Genomic DNA, 25594 nt, shown 5'->3' on the forward strand with positions numbered 1-25594 from the left:
TAGCTTTGAATGCCTTGGGGACTATGTGCTTACCCTAACAACTGCTCCCTGTCTTCTCCAGGAAGAGCCTGTTGCTGCTGGGAAGCAATTGCAGACACCAGAACTGTAGCTACCTTAGCTCATGTGAGATGGAGATGAATCATTAGGAGGTTCTGTACTGAAATTAATGTTCATGCATTATAAGGTTGTCTCCAATGCTTTACTGAACTGTCTGGGTTTCTGGTTGCTATATTTTTTTTCTTTTTTTCTTAAATAACTAATTTTTGAACAAAACAAAGCCATTTCTTTGTGAGACTTATTCAAAAACTGGAGGTTCATTTTTCAATGGCATATGTGTGTGTTGTATGTAAAAGGCAGGAGTTGATATGAAGGCTTTCAGTATCTCATTAGTTGGTCATTTATATTGACTTATTGACTTTTATTTACAAAAGATAAATTAAATATTCTGATGATTTGGTTGGAAAACATATCAGGCTATTTTCCCTCCTTCAAACACAAAAGCCCTACCTTTCAAGGTGGGGCCCTCAAATCAAATATTGGTGATGCTTAAGGTGGATTTTTATTTTAAATTTCTGGAAAGGAGCAAGTACCATGGGAGAATGGTATTTTGACCAGTGTATTAGAACAGACCAGGAGCCTGGGAAAGAAAGATGGGATGGTGGGATTGCACCTGCAAGAGTTGCCAGTGCAGGAGAAGAGTCCCCCCCGTGGGACCAAAGCAATCGCATCCCAAAGCAATCTTCTGGGATTTAGCTATGAAGGTCACTCTGCTAGTAATGGGAGTTGTGCTGACATAATCCATGCTGCTTTGTGCAGTTATTTTGTAAATGTGCACAGCTGTGCCCACAGCAGATGTGTAGCTGCTACGTGATCTACTGAAAGCTGTATTACAGGTGGTGTATGGAGTCAGCACATCGATGGTCATCTCTCATCTGCTAGATATGCCCAGTGTCAGTTGGGCTGCCAGGAGCAGTGCAGTAAAATGTTAATAGAAAACTACAGTGGCAAAAGAGCACAGTGGACTATTGCCATGGAAGCTGCTGCAGCAGGAATTCCCCTGAGGAGGAGCATATGCAGTCCCACAGCCAAATAATGTGCAAAGAATTATGTAAACTGACACAACAGGGTACTACTTCAGCATTGACTCAGCTTCTTTAGGGTCTTTGGATTTTGGAAATTATTTTAACCTTAAGACCTTGTACCGGTGTTTTGGGAGGTTCTGTTGGATGTTAGAAAAATGGTGAGTGGTAGATGGCAAGATCTCACCACATAAATTAAGTATATAATTAAAGGTATCAACATCAGCTGCAGTAGGCTGTTTATTCTTAGTACTTGTCACAGCTTGAAAGCTTTGTGGCTTTAAAACATGATGGTAAACACAAAGAAATACTCTCTTAATTAAACAGTTTTTTACCATGGCTTGAATCTACAACAAGGCACACTTCCATGGAAACTGCCACAACATATCTGGCGTGTTCTCATTCTCAGACCAGTGCTGTTGGTGGTACAACATGCATTTGATCAATGAGAAAGGTGTAAGTCCTGCCTGCTTGGTCTCTTAAAATGCCCCAAAATTTAGTTGTACTTCTACAGTGTCTTATCACACAAGATAATGTACTGAATGACCGCCAAAATTATTTATCCTCGGTATCCCAGTCTTGATGCCGGATTGAAGTTCTTCACCTTTTGCAGGCTGAAGTGCCAGCGCATGGCAGTATGGAGGAGGAATGGGCAGGGTGCCTTGGTTATCACGCCAGGCTTTGGAAGGTCACCATCGCATCAGGGGAGGAGACTGTCTTGTGTTTGGTGGAACAGTGCATCACTCATCCCTGACCTATGCTGGGCTGACCTGCTACACTTAATGCTCAAGGATTTTGCTATAATGCTTTAAAAAGCTGAATGACAGTCTGCATCCAGTACACAGCACAGAAATAAGCTGAATTGCAGGAAGTTCCTTAGTTTGTGAAATACTTCATTAATTTTACTGTTTGATTTTCTAAATAAGTTCTCTATTTAATTTATCAGTAACTCAGTGCTGCTTGCTGTGGAGGCCAGAGACTCTTAGGACCAGAGTCAGCATGGAGCAGCTCTGTGCTGGTTTTCAGTCCACTTTCATTTGTCCTTGGATTGCTTCTAGACACAGCTCTTAATGCTCTCTATGGATAAAAGTCAGACTGCAGTCTGTGGATCGCTTTATTGCTGACGCTGTGAAGAAAACAATCCTTTTTAATGCCATGGAGGGAGGAGAAAGTGGCCTTTCAGAGAAGCTCTTTGGAACAATTTTTTGACTACGGTTGTTACGTGCAGCCGTGGAGGCATTGTCAAAGGATTATTTATAAGGTTGGAAGAGTGCAGGCAAATCACACTTTGCTAAATACCTTGGAATAGACTTACTGAAACTAAATGTAGAGCAGAAGTGCGGCTACTGAGTGCCCACGCAAGGGTGCAAAGTAAGTTTCTGTAGAGGTGACCTTGCAAAAACTCACCCAGAAGCATGGGTGGCTGAGAGCGAGCCCTTACAGTCTACAAAAAGAACCATCTTTGGAAGGGCTCTGCCCAGTTTCTTCTTTCTAAGCCAAGAGTGTCTGCCTGGGAGTTGTTGACTTTTTTTATTGCCTCCTCCTAAGCTGGCTCTTAACTCCAAGCAATGCCACAGTATGGATCATGTTTCCATCATTTATTCTTGCTGATTCTTCTCATCATTGAATTCTTCTGCAAGGTGGTCCCTAAAGGAAACTAAGATTTGTCTACCAAAATAACAGATGCAGACATCTACTCACCCAAAATACTGGTCAGAACCACAGTTGGTATGTATTAGGATGATGCCTTTGACTTAGCAAAATAGGCCTGTCACTGAAGCTTTGGTAGCTTTTTCTAATGAAGATGAACAAAAACATGCAGCATAATATCGTAAAAACCTGGATGCTTGTCACCCAGTTCCTACAGGAGAGCGGCCTCTGAAATAAACTGGAATAAAACTCAGAAAAGAAGTGTTAAGTGAACTTACTTCAAGCCATCTTGACAGGCTTGTTGTAATGCTGTCAAACCAGCTATGGTTTGAGGATGGTCTGATGTACATTTCCAGGCCATTAAGAATAGAGATGATATGAAGACTGATATTCTGGCAAGCCAGATAAGCTCCAGTGCTTCCAAAGGTTGCATGAGGAAACTTAGTGTGAACAGAAATTCTGAAAAATATTCACTTGGGAAATATTAAAACATCATTTTTTGTTTTCTTGCCTTTTTTATTTTTTAGCTCTTTGTAATGCTCCCTACACATTGAAAAAGATGAGAAATTGTTTTAACTGTCTGTCATATTTCATTGACACCTTCCATAAAGATATCACGATTTTTTGATGGATGAATATTTTCTGATGAAAAGCTTCTGTCAGCATTTTTTTATGTTCTCTAAATAAGACCCAAAAATCATGTTGTGCACTTTTGCAAAGGTAACTTGTCAGGAATATAAAACAGTTTCTAATTGCTTGGACTTAGGAAAAAGGAATTAATTGGCTTTTTAAACCTTGGTTTTTGAAGGCTGTACCATATATTGGAGAAGAAGGTACTTCCCAATGGCCAAAAAAACCCCAGTTTCTGGATTGATTTTTCTTAGGTATGTATCTGCATATAATATGCTTAATGTGTTATTCTCGTGGGTGGCTATAAATTGTTAGATTTTTTCCTCAAAGAAGACAATAAAATTACTTCTAAATTATTGAACTGATACTTCTACCACTCCTGTTCCTGATTTGGGAGTATTGGGGTCTGCCAAGCTGTTAATGAAGTTGCATTAATTTCAAAATGAGCTGTGATTAGCTCTGCACAAGGTTTTTTTACAAACCATGCAATTTGGGTTATACATAGGGTAACACCTGGGTCTGTTGGAGTAATGGGATATTTTATCGTGGGCTTCAATTGCAGTTTGAATGAGAGCAGAGTCTTTTGCACAGCAGAGCAAAAGAACTTTCTTTCACTGTGTTTTCTCCTTACACATCTGATTTATCGTGCCCAAAATAATGATGCTTTTGACCTTCTTAAGATTTGTATACTATGTTGTAAGCAGTGATAGGTTACAGTACATTTTGAAACTGTCTGTCTTTTGTCCATCCCTCATTCTGAGTCTGTGAATTCTGACGTTGGTAATCAGAACAGAAAAAATGGGAAAGGATACATTAACCTTTTAAAAATGTTCTCAAATTACTTAATTCTGCAAACCAGCTAAGTAAGGAAAAAACATTTAATTCACTTGGGATTCTTTTTTTTTCCTAATGTGTTGCTCAGCGAGGAAGACTAGAAAGGGAACGAAGCAGGGGGAACAATGTGCCTGGTGGGCACCCATCTAAGAGAGAAGACAAGGGATTTTAGGATGACAAGCAGGGCCTGCCTGAAGTTCCACCTGAACTTTTTCTTAGATCATTCTGGGAGTTGTGCAGTGGGTATGTTTGCTGAGAAGCTGAGTGTGCAGCCAGCTCTCTGGCTAGACAGCAGGGCCAGCGAGGCAGCTGCAGTTTGCCCTGAGCCGAGCTGAGCCACACCGGGCTCTGCAATGCACGTGCTCCAAGGGCAAGGGGCCAGCTTTTGCTTCACAGTCACATTGCCAGTACAGACACACAAATAGCTTTTCATGCTTTGTTTTTTCATTTATTTTGAGACTATTCTTACAAATGGAGATGTCTCTTTGTGGGAGATATTCCTTCTGAGTGCAAAAGAGAAAATGGAACCAGCGAGTCAAAATAGCAGTAATGACTTGCAAGGTGGTTGCTGCAGATTGCACAGGCAAGTTCTTGCTGGCAGACAGAGTTAAAAGGAAGAGGAGCTTGTGTGTGTAGGCTGTATCATAACAGAAGTTGTTTGTTATTTTCCACATCCTGCAAGGTCACTTAGAGCAAGCCCAAAGTTCTGGTGCTGGCGTGTGTGTTGCCCAATCAGAGGTTACTCAGTAGAGCTCTGTCCCTGTCGTGACTGTGTACGGAATACTGGGTCTGGCTGCATGTTCAGACACTCCAAGAGTGCTTTTGCACTTTGTCTCTGTAATTTGTATTGGAAATCCTGACTGGCTTTTAAAGAAACCCTATGAAAGTAAATATATTCTCCATGCAAACACTCTATAGCAGAGGAGAGAGAAAAATCTGAATTTTACATACAGTCACAATTGTATAATCATTCTGAGAATGGACAACTATGCAAAGTCACTCATTTATCTGAGTAATGCTTTGAAAGGTAAACAGTGCATGTATGAAACACTGAACTCTTCATATCAGTATTTTCTGGGTAAGTGTCATTTAATTCAATGTAAAAATCCTTTAAAAGTACAAATTAGCTATTTAAGTTCCTTATGCAGACAGTTGGCTCTCTCTATGGGATATATTTGTGTATTTAGAAAGTCATATTTAAATATTTTAGACTGGTCATTAACTATGCAAAACTCAATTCATGTTAAAAATTCACTTTTCCTATTGAAATTCAATGTTGCTCTTGTTATATCATATTGCATATCAGTAAATTATGAATCAGCTGTGCTCACTTTGCCAATAAAGGCTGTTTTTTAAGACAATGAGATTATACAGGGGCTTTCATAATTTTATTTAATCAACAATTATGTTGATGGTTGAGTCAGAAAGTGATTCAGCTTGCTTTTTTAGAGCTGTGTGGGTTCTGCATGACCAGTGAGATACAAAGCTTGTATATTTATTCAAGGAAGGAGAGCATGTAGCAGGTTCTCTGTGTCTGGAGCAGGACTGCTGGGCAAGGAAGGATTATTGTATGCCGTATGCCTGTCAGGTTTCCATTATCACTTATCAAGGTAAACTTGTGCAGCTGCTGAGAATTTAATTACACAAAAATTACATTTTTTGTGCTTCTGACTGCTCTTACCTCCCTGAAGATGGAGTCCAGCATGTACCTGTTGTCCATATCCAAGAGTCTCAAGATATTTCACTTTGTAAGACTTGATGTTTCATGAATTCTTGTTTGCTGTAGACAAGATTTAAAATATTACCCCTACTCCCAGCTTCTGCTTCTGAAGCTACGTATTTAAAAACTATCTCTGTGTGCTACCTGGAAGGTTGTCTGAGCACTGGAGTTGAGTTTGATAGTTACTCAAGATTTCATATAGAACTAGGAATACACTCTGTTCCATGTGTTGTTATTAGCCGTACCTACTGTAGAATATAAAAACTTGATTAACTTATGGGGAAGAATGAAGGTACAGAATCATGCATAGAGCATCTTTTGTGAGCTGTAACAGTGCTAGCCAGTGCTAGCAGAAAATAAACCTTCTGATCAAAAGAAGAAAACATTTGTTAAGCAGCTTTATTATTGCACTAGTAGTTAAGGTGAAGTAAATATATCTGTTCTAGCACCATAGTTTTCACTTGATAATGAAAACCTTTTATCATTTAAACGGAAATTTTCTGTTTTAACCAAAACATGGTTTGTGCAAGGCTCTTTCTTCTGGTCTTACAATATAGAGGAATGTGTTTTCAGCTGAAAGTTTCTTAATCTCACAAACTAAAATTGGAAAGTAATCTTTAAATAGGTAGTTTTTATTTTAAAAAATCCAGTTTTGTTTGCTTTTTTGGCATTCTTTGCAATCTGGAGGTTTACTGTTTCAAAGTCTTGATGTTGTTTCAAAGTCTATTTTTGCTGTCCTTCTAGTAGCTTGAGTTCACCAGAGTGCACTCAAGCATTAAGGCTTAAGAGCAAGTCCAACCACCATATTTGTGTAATTCCTTGTAGTTCTGTTTCATGGAAAATTTCTGCAAGCTGTAGTTGTTGCTGTACCTGGGAATGTGAACTGAGACACAAGGGTGCTGGAGAATGCGACCTGAGCAACGTGCTAGTGGACCTTTGCAGAGCCAGGTTGTGTGATGGTCAATCTCATGCTCTGATGCAGCTGGGAGAGCTGATGCTGAGATCCAGACAGCCCTGTAGTGCAAGAAAGACTCGCTCTTGTTGGGCAGAACTCCAAATGAGAAGCTGTATGCCTTCTGCTTTTGATTAGGAGTATTTCAGACAGTTCCAGGGCTAAAGGCTGCTGGACTAAGGTGCAGTATTTCTGGGTTTGGGATTATACCCATGACATTGTCTTTTTCACAGGAGTGCAGTTGCTTTTAAGAGCTCCCCTGTCTGCTGGGTTTGAAGAGGCTGCTCAGCTCAGGGTGATGGTTTTCACTGCTTCTGTAGAATAGAGGATGTTCCCTGCCCTTACCCGATAACTAAAACACTACTAGGAAGTGCAAGCATGAAAACTTCTACTTTTGGAATGGAGCTTGATTAGTTTGTGGGAGGGATTAGAGGAGAGGGGGCTGTAAGTACTGGTGTCTGCATCCCTGGTATTGTGGGTTTGATGTTCCTAATTCAGTTTATTGTTATCTGGTGTCTGACTGGCTGAACTTATACAGTGCTGCCAGCCCTTAGAGCCTCCTTTTTGTTTTTATCACCCTCCTCTGATGGAGTAGTTGAAACTGGCAGAAAAGGTGCAAGATCAGTGAAATGCTAGAGTAATCACAGCATGGGACTGCAAGGCTTATTACATTATGGGAGGAAGAGGACCACTGCATGTGTTATAGTGCTAAAAATATTCCCTGTGATGTGGGACAGTGACACTAGCCACATGGTAGCTGTCACTTGTTCTGGTAATGGGCTTTCTTGGGGATATCAGAGTGCGGGATAAAACTCCAGTGTGGTGGCAGAGGCACAAAACTCAAAAACACATAGACCTGTATGTGACTCTGTGTGGAGCAGGGGCAGATATGAAAGTCACAGAATTATGACAGTGAACTAGGGAGGAATTAGAGGTGCAGGAGAAAAGGAGGGATCAGGTTATAGAGCCTAGGAATTATGTCGTCTGGGATGAGGGCAGTGCTGCCTCTGGAGGACTCACATTGTCCTTCTGGGCTGTTTGGAGGAAGGCACTGCTTTGACATGCATATGGACCAATAAAAAACTATCCAGAAAGAGTCCAAAACAGCTGCTGAGGATAAAAGTTGCAGGTAATGTGTAAGTGGAGAAATAAAATTCCTGCTTGTCTCACAAGCCTGCATGCTTCAAAGTAATGAGCGCAGAGCAGAGGGAGAGACTTTTCAGAGTGTACAGTATCATACAGGAGGAAGAATATGGGGGGGAAGGGGAGTTTCCTGGTGAAGTCTGTTAGGCAATGGGTACATACCATCATTTGCATGAGAAAAATTACTCATGCTTTTAATTTCTGGTGTTGGATATGCCTTGTGGTGATCAGGAGTGTGCCTATCTTTCCTTCTTTTATCCTAGGTCCAACACGAAAAATGCCCTTGACGGCAAGTGCCATGGACTTTTTTCAGCTCTTTGTCCCTGACAATGTACTAAAGAATATGGTGGTCCAAACCAACATGTATGCAAAGAAATACCAGGAGAGGTTTGGTAGTGACGATGCCTGGATTGACGTCACCTTGACAGAAATGAAGGCCTTCTTAGGCTACATGATATCAACCAGCATCCACCACTGTGAGTCTGTTCTCAGCATCTGGAGCAGCGGCTTCTACAGCAACAAGAGCATTGCACTTATCATGACACAATCAAGGTTTGAGAAGATTCTGAAGTACTTCCACATTGTGGCCTTCCGCTCAAGCCAGACAACGCATAGCCTCTACAAAATCCAGCCTTTTCTGGACTCTCTGCAGAATGGCTTTGACTCTGCTTTCAAGCCTTCACAAGCCCAGGTAAGAGTTAAGCCGTTGGCAGGGAACATCTGACCTGGTTGTCTCACTGGGACAGAAAGTGCACAGCACAGCTGCTTGGGGAAAGCTGGGGCTTCCCAGTGTGAAGCTGTTCTGCAGTGCCTCCATGAAGCAAGAGAGAAAGCAGCACTGTCCTGTGTGAGTGCTCATCAGTGTCTGTCAGTGCAGGCACCAAATAGGTTTCAGTGGGAATGGTGCTCTCTGAGCTGGAGCTGTTTGCTTTAGTGACCTAACAAAGCTTGGACACTTCTCAGTGAGGCTGCACTAGGCTTTGCTATCCTGAGGATGGGAGGTTGCAAGTTGTGCAAGGGTAGAAGGGGTAGAGCTGGTGCAGCTGGGCTGGAGGGAAGCAGGCTGAGTGGGGTGGAGGAGTTGAGTTTGCTAGAGTGACTGTCCCTGACCTTAGCAATATGTGCTTGCTGTAGGGTCCAGTAACACTGCTGCTTCCTCATGACTGGAAAGGGAGACAGGTGAAAATCTTTTCATATTCATCATAATCTATTTAAACTTCATTCAATACAAATTATCTGCTTTTGAAGCTGTTGCTACTGGTTGTGTTCAGAAATCCGAAAAAAAAAAGGAATAAGCATGAAATATGTTACTGCTTGATATAACTTTTCAATCAATTTTCTATTTCCAGAACATAAATATTTCATTTAAGCATTTGGAAAGGGTGTTGTATACATAGTCCTCTTATTTTTCCTCTTTCCCTTCTGAAGCATCCCATTTTTGCCTACTGCACAAAATTAATGAAGGCATAGATGCTGTACATGCATTGAAGTGTGCCTAAAATAAATGGCGAGTGATTACAGTTTATTTTATAGGCAATAAAAATCACACCTATATAACCCATGAGAACACAGCTGCTTAGAAAGCTGTTAAGGTAGAGAAGGGAGGAGGGAAGAGTGTTCTCACTAAGCTATGCAGGGTATGTTTCCATTAAGACAAACCAGGCAATGAGAAACATGTAATTGTTGGGACTGAGCCCCCTTAAAGATATGAAATCTAATCCTTATGGCTGCTAACTTCAACAGGGAGAAGATAAAGGCTTCAGAAATTGATCACTGTGTCTAATGCAAGTGCTTATAATGGTGTGCTGTGGCACACACTGTGAGTGCAAATCCATTAAGGGATAAGATTTTATTTGCATGTATATGCATTCCCCATTCCAAGTAAGGCTTGAGAACTGAATTGACAAAATCACAGCACCCTGTTTGCAGTGGCAAAACATCTAAATCTTCACAAGCAAAATGTTTTATTATCCTGAGCTTGGTAAGGAGATGCTACTTAAAAAAAATAAGGGGGAAGAAGTAGAGACAGCCCAATTTTCTTCCTTCCTCCTCCACTTCTGTGCTCCTTTGTCAGTGTTTACGTCAGTGATTTCTATGCAGCTTGTTTCAGTGATATTGAGTGGAACAAAAAGCACTAAAATACAGCTTCAAAAATAACCCTTTGAGAAAGAATAAGGTTTTGAATCTGTTGTTAAAAATACCCTAGTGTACCTCCAGTAGGCTTCTGGGGGATGTTCCAGGCCTCCTCCTGAAGGGAGCCTTGTGCGTGACATCCTCCTGGGTGCCATCAATCAGGGCAGCACACTACTTGTCTCAAGAGATGAGGACCCCATCTGCTCAAAACAGCAGGAAAGACCTCTCCCTGCAAATTGTCTTGAATTCAGACTGCAGTAAACATCAAACCCAGAATGCCTAGTGAGAAATACCAGAAATAATTAAAAATAATAAGCCAGTTGCAAAGAAGCAAATGCAAAGATGAGGGGAAAGAACCACTTAGATGGGCTTTTGGAAGTTCTGCCACTGAAAGCCAGTTGGAAAGGGATCCCCAAGTTTCTGTGATCAGTGATACCTGAAATCCCAAGTTCAGAATAGATTTGTTGCTTAAGGTACATCTGTATCTTAAACATGAAACTTGTGGTGCCTGGGTGGCTTGTTGCTGACCCACAAGCTTTATGCTACCTTCTTGTAAGTGGCATCAAACAGCTAAATCACAGCTCCTGTTGAATGCAGCAGGGCTGTTTGGGCCTATGGGTAGGCTTGTTACTGACTTTTTTCCTCTGGCAGTGTGGACTCATAGAGCACAGATTAGGAAGATGCCATGTTTAACTCACCCCTATGGACAGAGCAGGGACTATCTGCGTCCATCAGGCAGTACAACATCTGCCTTCACAGTTATTTATTCTATAGATTTGATCTTTTCTGTTTTGAGAACTAGAAAAGATTCTTCAAGTGGAACTTCTGTCAGAAAATTCTTAGGGTTTTTTTTTCTTGTCTGTGACCCCTCCCCCCACCCAAATGTGCCTGTAAAAATAACACCACAGTTGCTATGAAAGGAAACAGGGAGAAAGAACTATGCCAGTATACCAAAACAAAGAAGACAATCTAGTGAATTATAATTATTTTGCTAAATATACTGAGCAAACAAAAGGAAATAATTACTCTCCAGCTTATGAAGGAATTGAAAGTCCAGAACATTTTAATTGTGCATCAGCAGTGCTAGCTGTAGTTTCTGAAGTTTAAAAAATGGTGTTCTGACCTAGATTGGTAAAAAAAAGACAGGAATATTCTCTGCATCTTATCCCTCCTCAGCATCTTCTGTATAAATAAACACTGCCTCTACCTGAGCAACAAGAGGTGGTGATTTGGGTCTGTTCTTTTAAGCAGAGTTATTTCTTTGCTGCTTAGCTTTGTAGCTGTGCTACTGTCTGCAAGCCTGAAGGTAGGGAGGATGCCCTGCCTGCACTTGGGAGGTATAGAGCAACAAATTCAAGGGTACTCACCTGCCAAGGATATACACTGAATTCCAGAAACCAGAGGAGTTCAGGGAAAATAACAGCACTGCTCAAATATCCTTCTGTGCCTGCTGAGTGTTTATATGTTCATCAGCGGGATGTGGCTAGACAGGATTGCTGTCTCTGGCTGCCCCTGACTGGTGTGGGAGAGGTCAGGAGCATAACTCCAGGCTCTCTCTGCTTCCCACTCCCTCTAAAGTACCTTCTTTTTGATGTTTTGGAACCAAACAGTTTTGCATCTGCCCAGTGAAATATCAGCTGGGAACAGTCACCAGCAGGAGTGAATCCCCTGGCAAAAAGAGAGATGTAAGTCCAGCCTCTTGCTCCAAGGGCATGGTGCTCAACATTGGCCAGTTACTGGGCAGCTTCTTTGTGTTTCACTCTAGATGGTATCATAGGGTACAGCTAAGCAGTTTCAACATAGCTCTTCCAAACCAGCTCACAGCTTTAGATGACAGCCTCTTTGAAAACACAGAGGGGCAAAACCAGGCTGGTCAACCTGCTTTTTTGTCCTCATGCTTATATGTTCATTTGATGTTGGGTATTTCCAAATTATAAGACCTTGCTTATACTGTGCCTCTATATTTCAGATTTCTTGTTCTCAAAATGATTCTTTAGGAGTTGAGGGTGCTGGTCCCAAATGTGAATCATTCTGTCTTAGAGCTTCTGTGAGAGTGACACAAATACATAAATATTCAGAGAATGCTGGCCAAATATAAGACAAGTATGAGCAAGAGAAAGACAGACAGAGGAGCAATAGGAATATTGAGTTGCAAGGTAAATTTCTGATGTCCTGTAGCTCTTGGCCAGTTGATCCTTTCGTGATGCCAGATTTTAGGGAGAGTTTGGCAGCAGAAAATTATGAAACTTCATTGCTATTTTTAAATTACCTAATGGTAATGGAGTGCTGTAAGAACTGACTTTTTGTTTCTTAAGAGGACTGATTGATGACTGAAGAAATGGGCAGAGGAGCATGGAGTCATGGCTCCACTGAAAGTCAGAGTTACCTTTGAATGATGGCAGAGAGGAGCTGTAAAATGTGGAAAGGCCAAGCAGGACTTCAAAAATGAGAATAGAAAGAATCTGTCTGATATACTGGAGAAGAACTATGATAGAGAAATAAAGAAAAGTGACGTGGTCAGTGTGAGTGACTAGGAAAATGGCTTTCCAGCAGCAGTCTGTAGAAGAAGATTGCGTTATGTTGAATAAAAGTAAAACTGTTGCAGGATGATTGAGGGGTTTGGATGTAAACTTGTCTGGTTGGGTGGGTTGCTACTCTAAAATGAGTGCCATTTTAGAGCTCTTACTCAGAAAGCATGGAAAATGCAGGCATTGCCTGGCTGAGGAGATTTTGCAAGTAGGAGGTAAAGACTGACATTCAGATTCACTAGCCAGTGATATCTGCAGCAGGAGGAGAGGGATGTCTGCAATTACCAAAAAAGGAAATGCTGAGGGGTTCTTAAGGGAAGGGAGATGCTCTCAAATGCAGCATAATAGAATCAGAACTGGCAGCTAGATATGCAAGCAGAGATGTCAGACACCAGCAAGAGAATTTAGATTAGACAGGAGGAGCTTTGGAGCAGAGAGGCAGAGGCACAAGCTATCCTTGCAGAAGGAATGACTTGACTGTGCATCCAGACATGGTTACCAAGGGGCCTCTGGAGCTGGATGGTACCCACCAAAAGCCAGAGACAAGGCAAGCTGAGGCAGCTTCTCCAGGAGACAGGCTGAAGAGACAGCCTGTGTTGTGGATGGCCATGGAGCTCAGGGGGAGATGTTTCCTGGATATGTCAGTTCATTATCTAAGTATATGGAGTCCAGGAGTTCCAAGTGCAACAGACTTAGTGATTCTGGGCTTTGTCTACAAGCCTGTTTGGACTATGTGAGAGAGGATGGGTGGAATTTTGGTGTGGAAAGAGCATTGGAAATGGTCTAAAATGGAGAAGAAAGAAAGGCACTCCTGACAGGGGCTGTTTTGTTCTGTGAGTGAAAGATATTGTGAGACAGAGAAATTGATGGAGTCCCATCTTGGAATCTTGCCTTTGCAACACTTGGAGTGCAAATACAGACTGGGGGAAAACAAAGAGTGAAGATTTGGCAGATCTATCAGGGATAAGGATTACTATAACGAAAGGAGGAAGGGAAGGGAAGGGGGAAAGGAAGGGAAAGGGAAGGGAAGGGAAGGGAAGGAAAGGAAAGGAAAGGAAAGGAAAGGAAAGGAAAGGAAAGGAAAGGAAAGGAAAGGAAAGGAAAGGAAAGGAAAGGAAAGGAAAGGAAAGGAAAGGAAAGGAAAGGAAAGGAAAGGAAAGGAAAGGAAAGGAAAGGAAAGGAAAGGAAAGGAGTGATAGCAGTGGAGGAGCAAAGCAACTAGATGAAGAGCTTCTGAGATCTGAACAGAACTGGGAATTTGAGAGAAGAAAATGGGGATGATTTCTATGAAGAAATCCACAAACGATCTTGCATCATAGGAAGTCAGAATAGGAAGAGAGGAGCACTTGGGGAGTGAGAAAAAGATGGTGAAGAGGCGGCCAGGAATATGTGTAGGAGTAATTAAACCTGAAAGTAGATTTTTATCAAGGAAGATGAGAAGCAGGAAAGAATATGCCTTTCTTTCCTGTAAGCTCACTGCTGTAAAAGTGTGTATTGCAGCAACAGCAAGAATGGGGAATAGAGAGGGAGCAAATATAACTTTGCATGGGGATTTGGCAAATAGATGGATTTGAGATTACAGGAAAAGCAGGGAGACTGAGAATACAGGAGGGTGAACAAACTAATAGGATGGGCCAGTGGCAACAGGGGCAATTTTTGTCCTAGAAATACCATGTCAGTGCCAGGGGCAGGAAAAGCCCATACAGTGCCTTGCTTCCAAAGTTCTTTACAGCTGTTGAAGCAGTGGTTGCATATGGAGTGGGTGTCCCCCACTCTCTGAAGGAAGCTCCAGGGTTTTCATTTAATTTTCTTGCCTGTCCACATTTTGTCTTTGCAGCAACAGCAGATCTTTCCCAAGTCTGTTCACATTTTTATTCCCTCTTCACAAAAGTTGAGTTGGAACTTACAGAGAAATTACTTAAATTCAGTACAGAGGAACGAAGGAGGGAAGGCAGGGCTGAGCATGGGCAGGAAGAAAAGGAAGATGGAGAGAGGTTTTAAATATTCAGATTTGCTTTCTAGATGTAAGGCTGACGGGCCTTACTGTGTCACAGAAGGCAGAAAGAGTGTGAAGGGTAAACAGTATGCAGTCGAGCTGATGCGAGGAGAGTTGATGCTGTGGTGCAGAGGGAAAAAAGCTAATGACAGAGGGTAGAAGATGTCCTAAGGTGATGCTTATACAGCCTTTTCTTTCTGCTGCTCTCCATCCTACAGCAGGGGAGATTATAATAGTGGAACTACACCACTCAATGGGATCTAGCAGGTAAGAGAGCCTTTCCAGAAGCTGAGAAATTCTTAACCATGTATCTGACCCTATCCCAAGGATGTGCTCCTTCCCTCTGCACTTGAGAAGCAGAAAGGCAAAAGCAAATGAGGGCAAGTTTAATGTTTGCAAAATGCTGTTGAGAATCCTCTGAGGCAGAAGTGGGAAATGGCCCAGGTGGCCTTAGAGAGGGAGGGTTTTGTTCTGTGTGGACCTTGAGAGAGGAAGATTTGGCTTCAGTGGGGAAACAGGGCAGCTGCAGCTGGAAGAACAAATAGCTTTGTGTGCAGCTCTCCTTGCTCACATCTGCATTTTGGTGTATAATTTGAACATTTTGCAAGAGTGCTTTCAGATGGTCCTGTGAATGTTTCATGAGTTGTTACGAAGTGGAGTGCGTATAAATGACAGTGTGCAGCCATCACTGCGTGGGGAGGGCACAGGTGCCTATTTTGGGCTGACAGAATGATGTTCAGCAAACATCTTGTGTTCAGGAGGCAAGCAGCTGCTTGTCTCTGGTGCTTAACTGCTCACCCACCACATCTCTCCTACAAGTGTCACTCCTAGGTTTAGTGTGGCTTTGTTCTCATTTCTGCCACTGACTCTGCAGATGTGCACAAAAGTAGCACACATGCAGGTGTGGAGAGGCTTTGTCTGAGGGTGGGGGCCTCTGCATGCCTGTATCTGAGCCTATCTCCTGGAGGGATGGTCACTGGAAAACAACAGACTCCTTTAAATTATAACCCATCTGACTATTTTGCATGTCTTTACAAGGGTATGAATTATGGCCTGCTGGGACTGCTTTCCCCACACGTACAAGGAGGGGAGCCTGCAGTGACTTGCTCTGATTTAGATGTACGTGGCTGAATTTGGCCAGCATTCATCAGCTGAGACCTTTCAACAGTTTGCAAGTCTTTGTGCTTTCACAAGTGGCTTGCTAAACAGCTTGCACGTTGTGCACTCAGGTGTGTGTATGTTATGCACAGCTGCCTGTGAGCTGTGGGGAGCTACTAGTACTTTGCTATAGGTGAGTTCCACAGTGTGATACCTAGCAGTAGCACACTTCAGTTTTGCTGCTAAATTAATGCAGAGAAATGTAACAAAACAGTTTTAAGAAACAGGGAACCACTTACATCATCTGGATGCAGAATGCAGAAACTGCTTTGTTTTCACAGGTCTTCATTACTTGCTTAGAAAAGCTCTGTCTTAGCTTTTCTACTCCTGCATCTGGTGGTTTATCCTTGCCTCCTTTCGACAATTTTTTCAGCTCCTGAGGCAAGAGAGACTTCCCTAAAGCTGCTGCTGCTAGGAAAAATATTTTCTGTCTCTTCACCACCTCCTCAAGTGGCAGCAGAAAGCATCTTTTTCTCCCTTAACTTCTCTCTCTCTTTATTATGTCTTTTCCTTTGCTATAACCAAGGAATATACTTTACAACAAATTGTAGGGGATGGTTGGGTAGAAAACAATCTGCCAAACAATATGAAGCTTATGAAGAAGCATGGAGAAGGATGCTACTAAAAATCCACTCTCCCTGCCCCATCCTCTGCATCATTTTGGAGGGATGTTGAATTGTAGCAGATAGTAAGAAGTGAGAGCTGTGCCTTGCAATGTTTGCAAATTATGTGTAGACCAGCTATCCATAATGGGGTGTGCTTGGCCAGGCTTTGGTTTTTGTTGGATGGTAGCATCAAACAAAAATGTGTTTGATTCTCTGTTTGGGGTGATGCACGCAAGCACAGTGCAAAGGTTATATTTCCTTGAAAGCAATTAAAGCACCTTCTTTTAGCAATCATGTATTCTTCCATTTCTTTCCCTGCCTCTTTTCTTGCCACTTGCAGGTACTACATGAGCCCCTGATAGATGAGGATCCTGTTTTCATTGCAACCTGTACAGAGAGGGAGCTGCGCAAGAGGAAAAAGAGGAAATTCAGTCTTTGGGTTCGGCAGTGCTCATCCACTGGTTTCATCTGCCAGGTGCGTTTTACCTCTTCAAATGTCTTCATTCAGTTCCAGCAGGCCCTTAAATGTATTGCAGGACCAAAGGTAACAGTCACTTCTCTTGGTTACCTGGCTGGGGGCTGCAGTCTGAATGCAGGAGGCCTCTGACTCCTGCGGATACGAGACGTGACGGACGATGATGACAAGTTCCTGATGCTTTGCTTGCTGTATGATTTAACTGAGAGTTTCTGTCTCTAATGCTGTCCATCTGGCTGCCAGCCTTCAGCTAATTACATTGAAATGCAGTTAAAGGTCTGTCTGTATATCCTAAGTTTATCTAAATGTCTAGGTACTGTGACTTATGTAATTTTGAATGAGTCAGATGTTTTCTCTATAACACTGCACCTGTGATAGCCAGCAGTGTCCAACAGACTAAATCAATATGGTACCAAGATGTCAATTTTTCTGTGAGAAACATATTAGTGGGGGCCCCTATTACACATCTTTTCACACATCTACCTCTCAATCAAAGAAATAAAATCTGATGTGACTTCAAGGTGAGATGTCAGCTGGAGTGAGAGACATGTTAAAGTGTTTGTTTGTATTGTTGTAAAGCATTGGGAACATCTTCTCAAATACTCAGATTCCCCAACAGCTGATGTATTTTGAGAGCCCTTGAAAAATCTGGTCATTTATTTTGATGCTTAGAGGTGAGGGGGCAGATGTTTTCCAATATTTCTTTCTCCCAAGAGCTCCTGTGAAAACATTGGATCCCGCATGTTCCAGCATGGTGGTACAGAGGTAGGAAGTGCACAGCGCTTGCTAAGGCTGAATACATGTCAGAACAGGGCCTGTGGATTTGCTGCAGTTGAACATTGGTTCAGAGCAGGATTTGGCTGGTGAATCATTATGACTGTTTGAGTAGCTGTGCAGGAAAAGAGGCTCACTGGGAACACGGGTTTGTGTTTTCAGTAATGCTGTTCACTCTGAGAAGAAATTTCGGATCCTACCTCTTCCATCTAGCTTTTAAAGTAGCTATTTTTTCTGATACAAAATAGACTCACCTTGTGAAGCATCCTTGGAAGTTTCTGCTCTCAAAGCTCTTGGAAAGTAATTTGCTATATAGAGGCAGTGTCTTTGATCTCCAAGGAGAGCTTCACCAGTCCCACATGGAGTTTATTACTGAAGTGGGTACAGCGAGCACAAAGTCTGCTCATCTCTTGCCACACTCCCCCCAGCCAACTGCCACAAAACTAATAAGTCTTCAGACATGCCAGAGGTTTCAGATTCTGAGCCATAATTATGTTGCACCTCTGTCCTGTCCACTGAGAGGCTAAATTAATGGAATGTCAAATTAAACAGAATAGATGCTCAGCACCACCCTAATCCTCCCACTCCCTTAATGAATTAGATGCTCATGCTTCACTTGCATCCGGATGACGTCCGGGATTATCTTACCAGCTGCCTTCTATTTTCATTCCTTGACTTGGCTGTCATTATCAACATGCTGAAATGACTGGGTGAAAGGGACCTTAGGGACCAGTGAAAAAGACTATACCTTCATGCTAAAATGGAAAAACCTGATCTGGGGAGGATGGGCAACTTCAATTATGATATGATTGAAATGCTATGTTCATTTATGCATCACACTTACAAGCAGTTTTGCAGAATCCAAAGCATTTTTGGTGGTTGTTTGGTGTATTTAGAGTATTAAAACAGAGGTTTATATTTTTTTTCCTGTGTTAAACAAAGGGAGAAAATTGATCTAAACCAGAAATAAATCCAATGCTTTTCCCTTAATGTACACACCTTTCCTTCCTTCTCTTGTGAAGCTGCCATCATGAAGAAAGGACTTGTTTTCTAAAAGTTAAGGACTGACTGCCAAATCTTGGAAAAACCTTCAGAATATACATGTTCTTTAATACTGTCTGGGTGAATTCCCTCCCTCACTGCTTCCACATGATGATATTGAGGTCCTTTTATTCAAGATAAAATAAGACTATCAACACATCATAAATCAGGATAATTCAGTTTCAAAAATCTGAATAATATGTATCTGTAAAAGGTAGGCCCACACAGAAGAGAGACCTATATGTGGCAGGTTTTCAGGGACAAAAGGAACCTCAAGAGGTCTTTGATGCTTCTGGCCAAAAACAATGTCCCCCAGTCCTGAATTAATCCTGGTGTTAAAAAAAAATTGCATCTGAGGAGACATCTTAGTTTTCCCAGTGTTCTGCTTTTCCTATGATGAAAAAGATTGGTTGGATTTTCCTAATGAAAAATGAATATGCCACATGCTGAGTTACTGTGTGAACTCTGGTTGACAGGTCAGTTAATATTAGGAGTTTCAGCTGCTTGTCTCCTCAAATTCCTGTTCCTGCTTGTTCTTGTGAACAAAACTTTGAATCAATTTTTTGGACATGAGTAAACACTTCTTTTTGATGGCTCATCATTTACTTTTTTAAGGAAATGGTGTTTGGTTAAAAATCTAGCCCAATAAGCCATTCATGGAACAGAAATGGCATAAAGCTCAAGTGCTGCTTGTGGACATAAGAAGGTGCATAGGCTTATATATTCATAATATAAATAATGTATGAATATAACACTAATTTTCTGTCTTCTGTACTCCAGAAAACTTGACTGCACCCTGACAGTTAATTGTTTTAAAATGAATGCACAATTTCAGATTATATCTCTGCTTCAGAAAATCTCAAGCAGTGCATCTTGTTGCAGTGAATAGCTTTGTTGGCTGAGCATCTCTTCACGGTCAGCTGGCCAAGTGGGAACATGCAGGAAGGACACATTATTCAAACAATGGAAATATATGTCTGCCGCAGTTGGGGACACGATCAAAACCTCTCAGAGGGCTCAGAAGGGCTCCAGGAGAGCTGACTTTGGCAAAGTAGATGGCAAAACTGCCCTGATACCGTTGCCTTTTTCACCTGCCCTTGGCATTGGACATCAAGGTGGCAGCAGCTGCTGTGGGAGAGGGCTTGGGCCATCTCATTTCTCTCTAATTCAGGGGGAACAACAAACACAGCTTGCAGGACTTTGTGTGTGCCTCTCTGCTCCATCTTCTCTTTGCATTTCTTGTTTCTTTCCAATCTATTTCCCTACATACTACTTAGCACTTCTCTTTCCCTACTTACCATGGAGACACTTATAAAACCAATATTTTAATGTCTTGATTGCAGTTTAAATTATTGAAGTACCTTAGAAGTCTTTCTTACAGTATTTGCTTAGAGTATATTTAAATAGTAAGTCATGCTATTTAAATCAAAACTCCAGCTGTGTCAGTTTTTTTGTGAGTTCTTATTTCTTTCTTTTTCTCAGAAAATCTGGAACACTTGATTATAAAAATGGTTCATAAATATGATTGGTAGGACTATTTCTCATTTTAGATATAGCAATATTGCTCATCAAAAAATGTTGAAGAAAATTCTAAAATTCCTTACCAGGGCTAGTTATTTTCTCCTGGTGAGACATGTCATGCTCTCTCTTTGCATTCTTGTGTGGCTCAAAAGAAATGAGCATGGTTATGAGTAACTGTTACTAAGTGATGCCTAGTCCTTGTATAGCTCCTCCTGCACAAGGTTTTCTGATCATTTTGCAGGAGAAGGAAGCACAGGCTGCTGGTGAACCCCAGCACATGGAGAGCTGGCAGAGCAAGGTTTTCCCATAGTGCCTCATCCTGAAGCACAGACCCATAGCCCAAATGTAACCCTCAGACAGTCCCTGACCCAAAGAGCCATCAATTAGCAAGATGAAAGACAGTACTTAGATGGTAGAGAGCACCGCAAAGGGACAGTCGGGCAATATTAATCACTCTGATAGGCAGTAATGGAATTAACTCATCAACATTATTGTTTGCTTTAAAAGCTGGTATCATGGTGAGGAAAAAATTAGTTTATGGATGTGTATATCCTTTCCTATTCACTGAGATTAATTTTAATTTCTGAGGCTATACTGGAGACTTTTCCCTTCCCACACCTCCTCACTGCCCCTGAATATATGGGCTCTGTACTTGCTTTTATTCCCTGGCAGAAAATTCTTGCAATAATGCATTTCATTTTCACTAATATCCCTGTGAAATATGTTACTCAGATTTATGAAGCCCTTTAGGTCCTTTTGCTGGGACTGACTTTCAGTTTCCACCTTCCACTGCTTCCCATGAAGTGATGAGTCAGAACAGAGTAAGGAAAAGTACTGTGTCTCTGCATCTTGAGTCTTTCCATGGTCCTGAAGAAACAGTGATTTGCATGACAGCCATGTTTAAAGAATCAAACCTGGTTCAGGGTAGCCCCTGCCTGAGAGGGTGAGAAAGGGCTCTCTCCCCAAAGAGCAGCAGTCTCAGTGAAGGGATGTGTCTGAGGTTGCTCCACAGATCAATGGCAGAGCTCTCAGTGGCAACAACAACAAAAAAATCCAAACAATGTAAACACCATGCTTCTACAGTATATGCTGTAGCTCATGTCAGACAGGGTAGCTACAGCCAGCTTGAATAGTTCATAACCCCATTGATTTTACAGAGTAAGAACTTCCAGAATTTAGAGAAACTGAGATTGTGCCCCAAAGAATTTATAATTTCACAACACACCACATAAGTGCATTCAGTCAATGGGAAAGGGAGGGGTAAATAAACCTGGAGTCAGTTTTTTTTCAAGGTCAGAGTTGCAGGAGAGTTGGCCATCTGTGCACTTGTTTAATAAGCTGCTCAGAAATGTTGGTGTTTCAGCCTATTTAAGTTCTGTTTAGAGATTAGTCTGAGCCCTTCTATTTCTTTAAACAGGGCCCTGATAATTCCTGTATTGCTAGAACAGTTGCATCTGGAACACATAGATGTAGCAGCTGCTTTGAGGAGGTCCTCAAGGTCAGGCTTTGTCTGTGAGGGGATCCCAGGAAATATGATCACCTTCCTTTGTCAGCCACTGGTGACTGGAAAAGCCTATCTACTTTCTTCTTCTGGCTCCCACCCAGCTCTGGCTTTTTAATGCATGTGGTTCTGTAATGTCAGCATCTGAGAATCCCAGATCTCAGTTAAAAGTCAATTATCCTCTTGCTCACCAGTGTTAACTGGAAAGGTATTTTTGCACATGTGTGATGGGCCAGTCCTATTCATTTTTACGGACTTTACAATCTTAAAATGTTTCTAAATGAATAGGAAACCAAACCTAGATGTGATCTAATGCAAATATCTGTCACAGCTTACACACAGTCTTAGTGTCTATTTTCAAGCGTGAGCAAAAGTTATTTTTAGTTCCTATCTGAGCTGCTTGGAGTTTATGACAATAAAGCTACCTGCATAGTTGTGTCCCTTCTGCAGCTGTTCTCTGTGCAACTTTGCTTGGGAAAGGAGACTAAAAGCACCAGAGCTTCCTGTTTTGTGCACTTAATAGGTCAGGCCCTTTGTGGTGTGCAGTAAGCAGAATAAAAAAAAAATATCCCTGCCCTAGGAAATTTAGGATCTAAGTGCAAGAGGCTTAAGCTTCCTACAGCAAATCTCTTTAGTTCAGACACATTTTGGCTGCCCAGAGGACTCTGGAAGCACGATGAGTGCAGCAGTGTTTCTTGGCTAACGCACTTGGCAGAGGTCTGGGACTAGCACACTGCTAGGTGCCAGTATATACCCTACTCCTGGTGAGCCTGCACGGGCCAGGCAGTCATCAGCCTTGTGCTTCCTCCTTGGAAATGGCTGGGTCCTTGATGTCACTGATTTGTCACTCGGTTTCATCTTAAGATTTTACACCCTTTTAATGTATTTTCCTCCTTGAGCTGCTGTGTGTTATCCCCTCCACAGTTACAGCACTTCTGATAGTTTATACTGCTCCTGCCTTGCATCACTTCTATATCTTCCCACTTACACACCTTCTCACAGCTCAGCTGTAATTTTCATAGAAAAAAACTGAGCCAATGTTGTGCAATTGTGTGTGGCACCAGAGTGAAGCCTCAGTCATGGACTTGAGCTGGGCTGCCAGTTACACAGAGGGAGCCTAGAAAAGTAGCATTAAGAAGAAAGAGGACCAATGCATTGATTAGCAATTGCCTTGTGGGGATTGCATCCTTTCTAGGAAAGGTTTTGAAGAGCAAAAGTAAAGAGCTCTGCTGAGATGGTGGTGATTCCAACCAGGCAGGAGAAGGGCAGCATGGAAAGAGGCAAATGTGGGCTTGTGTGACATTGGTTGGTGGATACTTGGCTTCACAGGGTAAGTGTGAGCAGGAATCACTATACTGACATGGTATAGGAGATCAATGGGGAAGCCTAGACCATAAAGGCCTGTCTTCATTTTCCAGCCCCATTTCCTTTTGATGCTGCAAAGAAGAGGGAACTGGCAGAAGGCTGGCATGGCTAAAGCAAAGGGTCAGGCAAGTCATCTGAGGGCTGAAGCACTGTCTGGATGTCAAGATATATTGCAGCAAGGCCAAAGTAAAGAAGGATGATTGCAGTAATTGGGAGTAAAGCCAGGCAGTTCTTAGGTATTTGAAAGAATAGGAAATTATTTACATGGAGCTGTTAGAGAAAATGAATCTGCCTAAACTAGATGTGGCTGCCTGGGAGAGGGTACAGAGCAAAATCTGCGTTTGTTGATCCTTGAGTTGTTGACCCATGGGTTGTCAATCTGCCATGCAGGTAAGATGTTGTTGTGCCCTCAGTGACAAAGAAATCAAGGGAAGAAAAGCAAAGAACTCTAAGCCACATTGGACTTGCATTGTCAACTCTACCAGCATCTGTTTGCCAGCCTCACAAAGATCTTTCTAGAAACTTTGAAGAATATGTGCAAGCAGAACAGATGTTTGTCACTCCACAGCACAAAGATATTAGCTGCATCCATGAGTGTTAATGCAGATTGAAAGAATTCTAAATAGAATGCAGAGGGGGAAAAGAAAGGGATCAAGTAAAGAGCTTTATTAGGAACACCAGGAACTAGCTGGGAACAGGTTGGGAAAATGGTATGTTCCTGCATACCCTTTAGAAAATAGCCTTTAGAGTAGCAGGAAGAGAATGAAGATAGGCTAGAACAAATGAAAAAATCTGGTCTCAGTAAGAGCACCACCACTGGTGCCAATATCTGCTAGACAAGAGCTGTCTGGGAAGAGATCATTAAAGAAGCAGAGGGTATGAACTGCAGCAGATTTAGGATGGAACTGGAGAGGAGAATCTCCCAGCAGTGTTGGCAATGGCAACAGTTAAAGGTGAGGTTTAGGATGAGAGGGAAAGACCAATTGAGGCAGGATCTAGAAAGTAGTGCGAGGAATGCACAGTTGTGGGTGGGCTGTGAAGCCTGTAGAAAAAATAAAGTTATTTTTTCAATAGCTATCAAGGATCGAAAAGTCATGACTACTTTACTTTTTTATCTTGCTTTTATAACTAAAAGCATCTAAAGTTATCTTTTATAACTAAGTCATCTAAAAACATGGCTTCTGTTTCGTGGTTGTTTAGGATCTGCCCTTTGCGAAGTATTTTTGCACAATATATCTTTCAAAATCTTCCTTCTGTTTATTACTATCTCTGCCCTTTTTTGCTTCCAAATGTCATCTATTTCATTTGAGAATTGTACCCTGGGGTGCTTCAATTATGTATGAAGGTGGAGTATTTGGGATGTGCTATTCACAAGTGCTTTCAATACGCCATCTGAGCTTTAAATATGAGCAAAACCACCAGTACTTCAGTTTCTAGGGCATATTCTCTTAAATGTGCCATCAAGATGTAACTTTTGTTCCTAAGTGTTCAGTTTTTTACTCAGTTTCTGTGAGACCTTATGAATTTTCCACAAGAAGGTAATGAAAACATACTGGAAAGTATCTGGTGCAGTAGAGCAGCCACAGATAGAGAGAAGGCACAATTGAGCATGTCACTGTTCTGATAAAGAACAGATATTCAACAAATAATTGAGGAATGAATAGAAAAAGCACTGCATGTTAAATATCTTCAGCCCATAGTCACCTCCTAAGACAGATGATGTCACATCCATACAGGTTTTCCCAGTTGGTGCTGTAGATCAAATGTATTGGTAGCCATTAGAAAAGACAGACAGTGAAAGAGATCTCTGTAGATATTCCAGAAGCACTGCTTGGGCTGTCCTGCAGAGAAGCAGAGGATGTTTGCTGCCAGCAGCTCCCATCTGTTATCCAGCAACAGCTGTTGAGCCTATACTTCTGATATCTTGCTGTTGGTGCGCATGGAAAGAACACAAAATTCTAATGTCCCAGGACAAACCAGAAGGTCTAATGAATGGTCTAACAAGCATTTTGGGGGAGCAGTTTCTGACTGTGCCTATGAAGGTCTAACAGCCAATTTCTGGCAATTGGTGCTTTTTCTGCAGATTCCTGACTACTAAATAACACTTTTAATGCATTCCAGAAAGGCAGCAAGTGCTGTGGGCTTCAGTTGGTAGGATCCTAATGGATTGAGGTAGAATGAAATAAGTTGGATGAGGGAAAATGAAGGCCATATGGGATCCTAGGCATTGCAAAGATATTTGAAGCCATCCCTTTGCCAGTTATCTGTACACAGCCAGTGTTTCACAGCAGCCTTTATGCTTTCCAACACTGTGCTGCTGTCACCCATCAGCCCAATAAAGCTGAGCATGATAAAGCTTTGAATGATGCTTCTCCAAAACACAAAATACTGTGCCAAGAAAAAAGGCTGGTTTTCGATAGGTAACTGCCCAAGGAGAAAATATATTTAACATTGGAGGAGGAGGAAAGGTTCAGCAGTGGGTATGGACA

The 25594-nt window shown here is 41.9% G+C and overlaps 1 protein-coding gene across 1 annotated transcript in view; it reads left to right on the plus strand.

Moving 5' to 3' along the window:
* The window catches only part of PGBD5 (piggyBac transposable element derived 5), a 67940-nt gene that overhangs the window by 17558 nt on the left and 24788 nt on the right, over nt 1-25594 (plus strand). Inside the window, exons 2-3 of the mRNA XM_066546750.1 lie at nt 8272-8699; nt 16769-16903. Of these exons, the coding sequence (XP_066402847.1) occupies nt 8272-8699; nt 16769-16903 (563 nt within the window). The remainder of the gene's footprint in view (nt 1-8271; nt 8700-16768; nt 16904-25594) is intronic.

Source organism: Molothrus aeneus, chromosome 3, assembly GCF_037042795.1.
Source record: "Molothrus aeneus isolate 106 chromosome 3, BPBGC_Maene_1.0, whole genome shotgun sequence".
Taxonomy (NCBI): Eukaryota; Metazoa; Chordata; class Aves; order Passeriformes; family Icteridae; genus Molothrus; species Molothrus aeneus.